Here is a 13,031-nt window from a genome sequence, read left to right as displayed (position 1 = left end):
TCAGAATATGTTGCCCAGCACTTCCGACCTTAAACATAAGTCATGTGGACTCAACTTAGACTCCAGGGGAATAGACAGCGACCGTCCAACCCCGAACCCTAGATCCCAGAACTGTCAGAGTTCTCCACAACAGCTCCAGGAAACAAACTCCCTCTGGGACATTCTCTTTTTTCCTTAATATATAGCATATTTAATAGAGAAAATTTGATTTTCAAATACCTAAAAATCATGAAGATAAAGAGTTGTAAGTAAATAAGTAAGAAGATATATTAGATATATTCTAATAACTTAGGAAAGTGATATTACATAGTAATCACAGGTCCATGTTTTGTAGAAAGGCAAGTTAACATTCAGGTAAGCACCTCATAAAATTTGTGGAATGTGTCAAGGTTGATGGAAATAAGGAAATAAATACAGAAAATAATGAGAAAAATTTGAATTAATTCTGCATTATAAATATTAAAAATGAACATGTTCAAGAACCTTAGCACTACTGTATTTCAGGTCTGTACAAAAAGAAATGTATAGAAAATTTTCGTATCTTATAACCATTTTGTCAATAACACTCATTGCAATGTATTTTAACATGAATGATTATGTTATAGATTTTTATTTCTACAGTATATGGTAAACTGGGAATGTCCTCTGGGACATTCTTAATACTGCTTTAACACCAACAAGTGCCCGGCAACAACTTGATCTAAGAGCAGGATGTCTATCTAACCTTATCACCTAACTATAAGATGAAATCAGAAGATATGTCATCCTTTGATCTATGCAAAAGCCAAGATCACTATCTACAAAAGACTGACTGTGACAACCATGACTGGGCAGAACTTATCCTGGGACCAATAAAAAAGACCCTAGTCTAGGTTTGGCCTATGATCTGTACAACAACCAAGATCTCTAATTCCAGAGGTCTGACTGAGACAACTGCAACTGAGCAGAACTTCTGGAAACATAATGAAAGATTCTATCCTAAGCTTTGTACTAGGATCAGTGCAAAAACTGCAAAAATCAAGACAACCAACTACAGAAGACTGATTAAAACAACAGTGATGGAACAGAACTTCTAGAACCGTAAAGAAAGACTCCATCCCAGGCTCCATCCTATGACCTGTGCAAAATATTGACATCTTTAGCTACAGAGGCCTGACTTTAACATCCACAACAGAGTGAAAAGGTTATAGACACCACAAAAGGACCTAGGTGAGAGTAAAACAACATGTATGGAGACTATAGTTATTCCCATAACAGTATACTTCAAGGGCAGAGAAACCCTCTAACTCTTAGACCAAGGGAATTCCCTTTCTAATCTCCCCAATATTTGCTACGCCTATGCAAAAGAAAGAAAGAAGAAAGAAAGAAAGAAAGAAAGAAAGAAAGAAAGAAAGAAAGGAAGGAAGGAAGGAAGGAAGGAAGGAAGGAAGGAAGGAAGGAAGGAAGGAAGGAAGGAAGGAAGGAAGGAAGGAAGGAAGGAAGGAAGGAAGGAAGGAAGGAAGGAAGGAAGGAAGGAAAGAGAGAGAGAAAGGAAAGAAAGAAAGAAAGAAAGAAAGAAAGAAAGAAAGAAAGAAGAAAGAAAGAAAGAAAGAAAGAAAGAAAGAAAGAAAGAAAGAAAGAAAGGAAGGAAGGAAGGAAGGAAGGAAGGAAGGAAGGAAGGAAGGAAGGAAGGAAGGAAGGAAGGAAGGAAGGAAGGAAGGAAGGAAGGAAGAAAGAAAGAAGAAAGAAGAAAGAAAGAAAGAAAGAAAGAAAGAAAGAAAGAAAGAAAGAAAGAAAGAAAGAAAGAAAGAAAGAAAGAAAGAAAGAAAGAAAGAAAGAAAGAAAGAAAGAAAGAAAGAAAGAAAGAAAAAGAAAGAAAGAAAGAAAAGAAAGAAAGAAAGAAAGAGAAAGAAAGAAAGAAAGAAAGAAAGAAAGAAAGAAAGAAAGAAAGAAAGAAAGAAAGAAAGAAAGAAAGAAAGAAAGAAAGAAAGAAAGAAGAAAGAAAGAAAGAAAAAGAAGAAAGAGAAAGAGAAAGAAAGAGAGAGTGAGAGAGAGAAAAGAAAGCACAAAATAACCATTTTTTGGTTTTATTATGTTGTGTTTTTTTCTTTTATTTTTGTGCTTTGTTTTGTTTTTATTTCAAGACCATGGTTATTGTGTGCTTGTTGTCTTTATTGCTGTGGTGCTTTTCAGGTTTTTTGTTTGATTTTTTTGTATTGTTTGTTTTTTCTTCCTTTTCCCCTTTCTTCTCTTAAATTGATATTTATAGCCTCTAGAAGGACTCCTCCCATTTTTTGTTTGTTTGATTTTTACCCCATTTTATCTTTTCCTTCCTTCAAACAGAACCACAAAACTTGAGCCATCTTGTTCCGCCTCATAAATTAGGGGGGATAAATCGTATGAACATTAAATAGAAATAAAAAATTATCAGACTTAAACACCAAATTCAAAGCCAACGACAATAGAATCGATACCCAATCTACAACAAGCTAGACACAGAGGGGGCCACTTATACTAGCAGCCAGGGGGGTATACTAGTGAGTTATGGGGATATGGGATACATGCTGGGAACAGGGGTGGAGGGAGGACAACATTGGTGGTAGAAATGCCCTGATTCAATGTCACTATGTGCCTAAAATATTACTATGTAAGATTTGTAATTCACTTTGGTCAAAATAAAAATTATTATAAAATTTAAAAAAAATTTGTTGCCCTGGAGAATATAAACAACAATTTGTTACTCCTTATATGTCCCTGTGATATTAAGAAGCAATGATAATTTTGATATTAAAAAGATATGTTCCAGTTAGATTAAACAGGGACAGTAATGAAGAATCCATGAATTTTAGCTTTCTTTTCAAGAGTTGATTGAGAACTAATTGGATGAGAGGAAAAACCTTAAATAAAAGTGTAATTTTCTTATTAATAAGAGAGCAGGTCATATATTTCCATAATTTCTATACTTCCCCATAATTTCAAGCAGTAGATTAATTTTTATAATCTGACAAAGCACATTATAAAATAAAATACTATAATAAAAAGCTAGAAAATAATCTTTTTCATATAATGACTTTTTCCCCAGAAACACAAATATATTTTATTTGAAAGCACTTCAATCTTTCAAGTGAAAGATGATTGTCTTTTATCTTGGAAGGTTATGATGTTATTAGTAAATTAAGTGTCAAGAGAATCGGAATCTTTGCTGAAATTGAAAACATGATTATTTTTCACTTGCCAAGTTCTGTCAAAGTGACGAAATATATATGCTTCCTAAAGAAGACAAAGGTATTTGGAGTGGGCACGATCCATGTTAATATAAGAGAGTATTGATTTCATGGTATAGAACAAGACTAGAAATGTAATGCAGAGCAAGAAATAGAAGACAAGTAGATAAGAAAGAAGTGGCTGAGAAGGGACACAGGTAAGGATATAAAATATCAGCATCTTGGTGCATAGTAACATGTGTATATGTGCCTTGCCATACATGACCAAGAATTCTTAATTGCCAGTTATTTAAAATCATAAGCACTGGGGGGCCAGAGAGATAGCATGGAGGTAAAGCATTTGCCTTGCATGCGGAAGGTCGGTGGTTCGAATCCCAGCGTCCCATATGGTCCCTGAGTATGCCAGGACCAATTTCTGAGCTTAGAGCCAGGAGTAACAGGTCACACACTGCCAGGTGTGACCGAAAAAAAAATCATAAGCACTTAATACCATTCTGCTTGACTTAATTGGTTTTACTAATATAGCTCTTATTCATCAGAGAAGAAAATCAGTAAGTCTAGAAGTTCCTCACTATAACATGAAGCGTGGAGAATTCTTATACATGACCTATAAAGGGACAGAGTGAGGAAATAACAAATGTTTAAAGGCTAAACAAACTGAGAAACAGCTTTTAGTTGAAAGTTTCTCAGGGCAATGGGAATAGGGATGGGTGGGGATAGGATGGAGGACATTAGAGCAATTGTATAAGGAAATAGACACTGATGCAAGGTATGATGCTGGAATGTTTTATGCATGGAACTCTACCATTAACAGTAATGTATTGTAAGTCATGCTGCCTAAAAACATAAAATTAATCTTTTAATCCTAAAAATAGCATTTCCTATTGTGATTTCTTAAGCAAGAAATGGAAAAGATTTCACTTAGAAAGCATATTCTTTCGTTTTTGATGCAAAAGGAAATCTAGCAATGAGTTCTTTTTTAGAAATCTACATTTTCTGTCACTTAACCTAATAGGTAGGGATTTATACCAATATTTGGCTTCAGTATGGGCCATAATTTCTGAAACTAATGTGACAGGAGTCATAATGAGTAAGATGACAAAAAAGGAATCATATTAGAGTTAAAATGTGTGACTGTTTCTAATATTAGGGAAAGGTACATTAAGCCTTCCAGAGCTCCTGTTGTAAAATTAGTGTCAAAATGGTATGACAGTATGTCAAGTCACAGCTTTTGATAAACCATATGCAAACCAAGAAAACATGATATTCTAATATATTGGTAAATATCAGGTCAGTAGAATTTATTTTTAAATCTGAAACACTTTTTTTCCCATTTGTTTCATCATACATTTTTTGCTTAAAATAAAAAATATGACAGCAAGCTATACACAAAGGAGATCTCTTACACTAATAGTCCAAGGGGCAAAGGGGGGAGGTATAAGAAGCATACTGGGAACAGGAGTAGAGCGAGAATAACACTGCTGGTGGAAATGGCCCTAATTTTTTTGTCACTGTGTACCTTAAATATTTCTGTGAAAGACTTATAATTCATTTGATCACAATAGAAACTATTAAAAATATACAAATATACCTGGCCTTACATTTTATTTTAATTTTTTCTTCTATATTTCCATCTTTTTTTTTATTACTGTCTTTTTTTCTGGTATGACTTTGATCTTTATTTTATTTGATAATTTTTTTATTTTTTTTTTATTTTTTTTTAATTTTTTTTTATTTAAACACCTTGATTACATACATGATTGTGTTTGGGTTTCAGTCATAAAAGGAACACCACCCATCACCAGTGCAACATTCCCATCACCCAAGTCCCAAATCTCCCTCCTCCCCACCCAACCCCCGCCTGTACCCTAAACAGGCTCAACATTTCCCTCATACATTCTCAATATTAGGACAGTTCAAAATGTAGTTATTTCTCTAACTAAACTCATCACTCTTTGTGGTGAGCTTCCTGAGGTGAGCTGGAACTTCCAGCTCTTTTCTCTTTTGTGTCTGAAAATTATTATTACAAGGGTGTCTTTCATTTTTCTTAAAACCCATAGATGAGTGAGACCATTCTGCGTTTTTCTCTCTCTCTCTGACTTATTTCACTCAGCATAATAGATTCCATGTACATCCATGTATAGGAAAATTTCATGACTTCATCTCTCCTGACAGCTGCATAATATTCCATTGTGTATATGTACCACAGTTTCTTTAGCCATTCGTCTGTTGAAGGGCATCTTGGTTGTTTCCAGAGTCTTGCTATGGTAAATAGAGCTGCAATGAATATAGGTGTAAGGAAGGGGTTTTTGTATTGTATTTTTGTGTTCCTAGGGTATATTCCTAGGAGTGGTATAGCTGGATCGTATGGGAGCTCGATTTCCAGTTTTTGGAGGAATCTCCATATCGCTTTCCATAAAGGTTGAACTAGACAGCATTCCCACCAGTAGTGGATAAGAGTTCCTTTCTCTCCACATCCCCGCCAACACTGTTTATTCTCATTCTTTGTGATGTGTGCCATTCTCTGGGGTGTGAGGTGGTATCTCATCGTTGTTTTGATTTGCATCTCCCTGATGATTAGTGATGTGGAACATTTTTTCATGTGTCTTTTGGCCATTTGTATTTCTTCTTTGTCAAAGTGTCTGTTCATTTCTTCTCCCCATTTTTTGATGGGGTTAGATGTTTTTTTCTTGTAAAGTTCTGTCAGTGCCTTGTATATTTTGGAGATTAGCCCCTTATCTGATGGGTATTGGGTGAATAGTTTCTCCCACTCAGTGGGTGGCTCTTGTATCCTGGGCACTATTTCCTTTGAGGTGCAGAAGCTTCTCAGCTTAATATATTCCCATCTGTTAATCTCTGCTTTCACTTGCTTGGAGAGTGCAGTTTCCTCCTTGAAGATGCCTGTAATGTCCTGTAGTGTTTTGCCTATGTGCTGTTCTATATATCTTATGGTTTTGGGGCTGATATCGAGGTCTTTAATCCATTTGGATTTTACCTTTGTACATGATGTTAGCTGGGGGTCTAAGTTTAATTTTTTGCAAGTGGCTATCCAATTGTGCCAACACCACTTGTTGAAGAGGCTTTCCCTGCTCCATTTAGGATTTCCTGCTCCTTTATCAAAAATTAGATGGTTGTATCTCTGGGGAACATTTTCTGAGTATTCAGGCCTATTCCACTGATCTGAGGACCTATCCTTATTCCAATACCATGCTGTTTTGATAACTGTTGCTTTGTAGTACAGTTTAAAGTTGGGAAAAGTAATTCCTCCCATATTCTTTTTCCCAATGATTGCTTTAGCTATTCGAGGGTGTTTATTGTTCCAAATGAATTTCAAAAGTGTCTGATCCACTTCTTTGAAGAATGTCATGGGTATCTTTAGAGGGATGGCATTAAATCTGTATAATGCCTTGGGGAGTATTGCCATTTTGATGATGTTAATCCTGCCAATCCATGAGCAGGGTATGTGTTTCCATTTCCGTGTGTCCTCTCTTATTTCTTGGAGCAGAGTTTTATAGTTTTCTTTGTATAGGTCCTTCACATATTTAGTCAAGTTGATTCCAAGATATTTGAGTTTGTGTGGTACTATTGTGAATGGGGTTGTTTTCTTAATGTCCATTTCATCCTTATTACTATTGGTATATAGAAAGGCCATTGATTTTTGTGTGTTAATTTTGTAGCCTGCCACCTTGCTATATGAGTCTATTGTTTCTAGAAGCTTTTTGATAGAGTCTTTAGGGTTTTCTAAGTAGAGTATCATGTCATCTGCAAACAGTGAGAGCTTGACTTCTTCCTTTCCTATCTGGATTCCCTTGATATCCTTTTCTTGCCTAATCACTATAGCAAGTACTTCCAGTGCTATGTTGAATAGGAGTGGTGAGAGAGGACAGCCTTGTCTTGTGCCAGAATTTAGAGGGAAGGCTTTCAGTTTTTCTCCATTGAGGATAATATTTGCCACTGGCTTGTGGTAGATGGCCTTCACTATATTGAGAAAGGTTCCCTCCATTCCCATCTTGCTGAGAGTTTTGATCAAGAATGGGTGTTGGACCTTCTCAAATGCTTTCTCTGCATCTATTGATATGATCATGTGGTTTTTATTTTTCTTGTTATTGATGTTGTGTATTATGTTGATAGATTTACGGATGTTAAACCAGCCTTGCATTCCTGGGATGAAACCTACTTGATCGTAGTGGATGATCTTCTTAACGAGGCATTGAATCCTATTTGCCAGGATTTTGTTGAGGATCTTTGCATCTGCATTCATCAGTGATATTGGTCTGTAATTTTCTTTTTTGGTAGCGTCTCTGTCTGGTTTAGGTATCAAGGTGATGTTGGCTTCATAAAAGCTATTTGGAAGTGTTTCTGTTTGTTCAATTTCATGAAAGAGTCTTGCCAAGATTGGCAGTAGTTCCTCTTGGAAAGTTTGATAGAATTCATTAGTGAATCCATCTGGACCTGGGCTTTTGTTTTTTGGCAGACATTTGATTACTGTTTTAATTTCATCAATGGTGATGGGGGTGTTTAGATATGCTACATCCTCTTCCTTCAACCGTGGAAGATTATAAGAGTCCAAGAATTTATCCATTTCTTCCAGGTTCTCATTTTTAGTGGCGTAGAGTTTTTCAAAGTAGTTTCTGATTACCCTTTGAATCTCTGTCATATCAGTAGTGATCTCTCCTTTTTCATTCCTGATACGAGTTATCAAGTTTCTCTCTCTCTCTTTCTTTGTTAGGTTTGCCAGTGGTCTATCAATCTTGTTTATTTTTTCAAAGAACCAACTTCTGCTTTCGTTGATCTTTCGGATTGTTTTTTGAGTTTCCACTTCGTTGATTTCTGCTCTCAGCTTTGTTATTTCCTTCTGTCTTCCTATTCTTGGGTCCTTTTGTTGAGCATTTTCTAGTTCTATTAGCTGTGTCATTAAGCTACTCAGGTAAGCTCCTTCTTCCTTCCTGATGTGTGCTTGCAAAGCTATAAATTTTCCTCTCAGTACTGCTTTTGCTGTGTCCCATAAGTTCTGAGAGTTTGTGTCTTTATTGTCATTTGTTTCCAGGAACCTTTTGATTTCCTCCTTGATTTCATCTCGGACCCACTGGTTATTGAGCATGAGGCTGTTTAACTTCCAGGTGTTAAAGTGTTTCTTCTGAGTCCCTTTGGAGTTCACAAATAATTTCAGAGCCTTTTGGTCAGCGAAGGTAGCCTGCAAAATTTCTATCCTCTTGATCTTATGGAGGTATGTTTTATGTGCCAGCATGTAGTCTATCCTGGAGAATGTCCCATGTACATTGGAGAAGAATGTGTATCCAGGTTTCTGGGGATGGAGTGTCCTATATATATCCACTAGGCCTCTTTCTTCCATTTCTCTCCTCAGGTCTAGTATATTCTTGTTGGGTTTCAGTCTGGTTGACCTGTCCAGTGTTGACAAAGCCGTGTTAAGGTCCCCCACAATTATTGTGTTGTTGTTGATATTATTTTTCAGATTTGTCAACAGTTGTATTAAATATTTTGCTGGCCCCTCATTCGGTGCATATATGTTTAGGAGAGTGAATTCTTCCTGCTCTACGTACCACTTGATTAATATAAAATGTCCGTCTTTGTCCCTTACAACCTTCCTGAGTATAAAGTTTGCATTATCTGATATTAGTATGGCCACTCCAGCTTTTTTATGGGTGTTGTTTGCTTGGATAACTTTTCTCCAGCCTTTTATTTTGAGTCTATGTTTGTTCTAACTATTCAGGTGCGTTTCTTGTAGGCAGCAGAAGGTTGGATTGAGTTTTTTGATCCATTTAGCCACTCTTTGTCTCTTAACTGGTGCATTTAGTCCATTGACGTTGAGAGAAAGAATTGTCCTGGGATTTAACGCCATCTTTATTTCAAAATTTGGTGTGTCTTTTGGGTAGTCTTGTCTTAGATTAGGTCTTTCAGTTTTTCTCTTAAGACTGGTTTTGTGTCTGTGAAGTTTCTGAGCTGTTTTTTGTCTGTGAAACCATGTATTCTTCCATCAAACCGGAAAGTGAGTTTTGCTGGGTATAGTATTCTGGGTGAAGCATTCATTTCATTCAGTCTTGTCACAATATCCCACCACTGCTTTCTGGCATTGAGCGTTTCTGGTGACAGGTCTGCTGTAAATCTCAGGGAAGCTTGCTTGAACATGATTTCCCCTTTTGATCTTGCTGTTTTCAGAATTCTGTCTCTATCTGTGGGATTTGTCATTGTGACTAGGATGTGTCTTGGGGTGGTTTTTCTGGGGTCTCTTTTGGTTGGTACTCTTTGGGCATGCAGGATTTGATCAGATATATTCTTTAGCTCTGGAAGTTTCTCTTTAATGATGTTCTTGACCATTGATTCTTCCTGGAAATTTTCTTCCTGGGTCTCTGGGACTCCAATGATTCTTAAGTTGTTTCTGTTGATCTTATCATAGACTTCTATTTTCGTCTGTTCCCACTCTTTGACTAATTTTTCCATTGTCTGCTCATTTGCTTTAAGTTTTTTGTCCAATCTCTCCTGCTGTATGGAATTGTTATGTATCTCATCTTCCACAGCACCAAGTCTATTCTCAGCTTCTGATACCCTGTCCCAGAGCTTATCCATTTTGTCATTCACTTCGTTTACTGACTTTTTCAGTCCTGTTAGTTGACATGTTATTTCAGTTTGGAGTTTTGTCATTTCTGCCTTCATATTTTCTTGGTTCTTATTAGTGTTCTGTTCAACTCGATCCATGGTTTCTTGGAGTCTGTTGAGCACCTTCCATATTGCTAGTCTAAAGTCCTTATCTGAGAGGTTGATTAGTTGTTCAGTCATTATCTGGTCCTCAGAATTGTCATCTTCATTCTCTATGTCTGATGCTGGCCTGCGTTGTTTCCCCATTGTCACACTTGTATTGTGGGTTTTTCTACGTGTTGTGGTGGTATTCATTGTCTATATGATGTAGGCAGCACACTCCTCTGGCTCCTCCCTTTCTGGATGGGCTGACTTGCCTCTAAGGGAGGGGAGTCCTCCGTGGATGAAGCCTCACACTGGGTCAAATCTTAGGCCCGAGCATGCAACAGAGAAGATAGTCCAGAGAGAAATGTTTGCTTCTGTGATATAGTGCCGTTCTTAGTGTGATTTTTCCTTCTTGTTGCAATGGTGTTCTTTCCTTAGAAAGAGTGCACGGCCGTGTAGCGAAGCAGAGCGGCCGTGCTCCTCTGAGCCTCTTTTTGCCCCACTCGCAAGAGTTTCACGCAAGAGGACAGTAGACAGACATAGACAGGTCACACTCACAGTCTTTCACTGCTGAGCCCCACTGGGCCGGTGTACTTTCGCGGATTTTCCCCGCCTGGTGTCACACACAGGGAGCCAGCTTTTGCAAAGGTTAGCCGGTTTTTATGCTCTGAAGTCCCTCCCTGAAAATGGCGTCTGGGCAAGCGAGGTTTCTGGAGGCTCTTTTTGCCCCACTCGCAAGAGTTTCACGCAAGAGGACAGTAGACAGACATAGACAGGTCACACTCACAGTCTTTCACAGCTGAGCCCCACTGGGCCGGTGTACTTTCGCGGATTTTCCCCGCCTGGTGTCACACACAGGGAGCCAGCTTTTGCAAAGGTTAGCCGGTTTTTATGCTCTGAAGTCCCTCCCTGAAAATGGCGTCTGGGCGAGCGAGGTTTATGGAGGCTCTTTTTGCCCCACTCGCAAGAGTTTCACGCAAGAGGACAGTAGACAGACATAGACAGGTCACACTCACAGTCTTTCACAGCTGAGCCCCACTGGGCCGGTGTACTTTTGCGGATTTTCCCCGCCTGGTGTCACACACAGGGAGCCAGCTTTTGCAAAGGTTAGCCGGTTTTTATGCTCTGAAGTCCCTCCCTGAAAATGGCGTCTGGGCGAGCGAGGTTTCTGGAGGCTCTTTTTGCCCCACTCGCAAGAGTTTCACGCAAGAGGACAGTAGACAGACATAGACAGGTCACACTCACAGTCTTTCACAGCTGAGCCCCACTGGGCCGGTGTACTTTCGCGGATTTTCCCCGCCTGGTGTCACACACAGGGAGCCAGCTTTTGCAAAGGTTAGCCGGTTTTTATGCTCTGAAGTCCCTCCCTGGATTGCAGAATGTTACTGTGTCAGGGAATCTAAGCAGTAGAGCCTTGACTGATGTCTTTTGGCGTGTAGGGCAGTGGTAGTGATGGAACTGGCAGCCTTATAAATATGGGTAGACATATTACCACTGAGTTGACTGCTCTGAGAAGTATTGCGGAAGCGAAAGTCGCGCGTAAGTCGCTCTCCCGGGGTCGGCGGCGCTTCTGCGGCTCCAGCTCGGCCAGCCAGAGACCCTACCGGTATATTTCCATCTTTTATATTTTGATCTTAGATGATAATATTTATATTCAGAAACATAAAGATAACTTCAAGGGGAAAGTAATTCTAAGGTATTCGCCTGTCATTTTAAATAGTACCTCAAAAACTAACCAAAAAAACACCCATCTACCTAAAAATATCTGAAAACTGGTGCGAATTATTTGTTATTGTGTGGAGCTCTAGGTGGAGGATGGGAAAATTCTAGTAAAATACCCTGTGTTTGAATTATAGAAAACACTACATGAAAAGGAACATTAAAATGAACTGAAGAAATTCAGACTGCATTTTACTCATATAGTCTTGAGCTGATTAAGCTGCACTTAATAAATCCACTTGAGCAAAGTTATGGCACTCTGGGGAGATTTGAAATAGGACTATAAATGTGAAAAGTTCATGGGATGCCAATTCATACTTGCGACTATAATAAAAGTGACCAAGAAGTAACAGGTCTGGGAACATGGTTCATATAAATTTTCCAAGGTAAAATAGCACTAAAAAGGTGTTATACACAAAGATAAAATTTCTTTTATGATTCATAGCAGCAGAGGTTTTCAAGAGACAAAGAACTGAGAAACTCCAAGGATAATAGTGTGTTTGCTACAGCAAAGCAGAGGAAATAAGGAAAAGAAGATGAGAGACGTGGAATAAACTAGAAAGGACTGAAATGTTATGTGCTTTGATATTCACCAAGCAAAATAAAAAGTTTAGCCCATGGGTGGAGGGAGACATAGGACTTCAGAAAAAGTGTCTTTTTTTCTCACTTCACTTGTTAGATTATGTAGACCAGAACAGCTATATTCTTAAATGATTTGCTGCATCCCTCTATTTTGGTTCAGAATGTGAGCATTAGAAATGGAACAAACCCATTTCATCTCAAAAGCAGGTTCAATGTAAGATTTTTATAGCCTAATATATGAACGTATATAATGTGCATCTTCGGATTCCTTTGTCCACATTTGCAAGCATAAGGCATTATACATCTTTTGTAAAATATTTAAATAACTTTTGTAGAAGGATTTTAGACATTAAGAATCACCTGAGCACCTGTTTGAAGTAGAAAAATCCCTATCCCCCCATTGTCAGAGTCTAGTTGAAATATAGTCTGAAGTGATTCCAAAAAAAAAACCTGAGATTCCATAGGAGGAAGCCATATCCTAGAGAATAACATTGTCCTCTCTTGTTTTTTATTTATATTGTAAAATATAAATATTGTAAATATATATTTAATTGGCTTGAAAGCCATACCTGGCTGTACTTGGGGCTTACTACAGCTCTGTGTGCAGAGATCATTGCTGGCAACCTGGGGGCATCATTTGTGGTGCCAGGGAAAACTGGAGTGGCAACAGCAAAGCAATTGTTTGAATGCCTCAACTCTTTCTCAGTCTCTGACACTTCTCGTTTATTAAGAGGAATAAAAAATAAATTGACTTGGATCCTTATTATTTAATTTGTTCCTTCTCCACACCTTTCAACTAAATAAGTTTTAAAATAATAATCACTCACA

At 38.0% G+C, this 13,031-nt stretch overlaps 1 protein-coding gene across 1 annotated transcript in view; it reads right to left on the bottom strand.

The window, feature by feature from the left end:
* LOC126024156 (guanine nucleotide-binding protein-like 3-like protein) overlaps nucleotides 1-13,031 on the bottom strand; it is a 138,320-nt gene that overhangs the window by 10,685 nt on the left and 114,604 nt on the right. The window contains 1 exon segment of the mRNA XM_049784597.1: nucleotides 11,395-11,535. Coding sequence (XP_049640554.1) covers nucleotides 11,395-11,535 — 141 coding nt within the window.

This window comes from Suncus etruscus, chromosome 12, assembly GCF_024139225.1.
Source record: "Suncus etruscus isolate mSunEtr1 chromosome 12, mSunEtr1.pri.cur, whole genome shotgun sequence".
NCBI classification, from domain to species: Eukaryota; Metazoa; Chordata; class Mammalia; order Eulipotyphla; family Soricidae; genus Suncus; species Suncus etruscus.
Note: the sequence above shows the minus strand (reverse complement) of the source record. Positions and strands in the feature narration are given on the sequence as shown.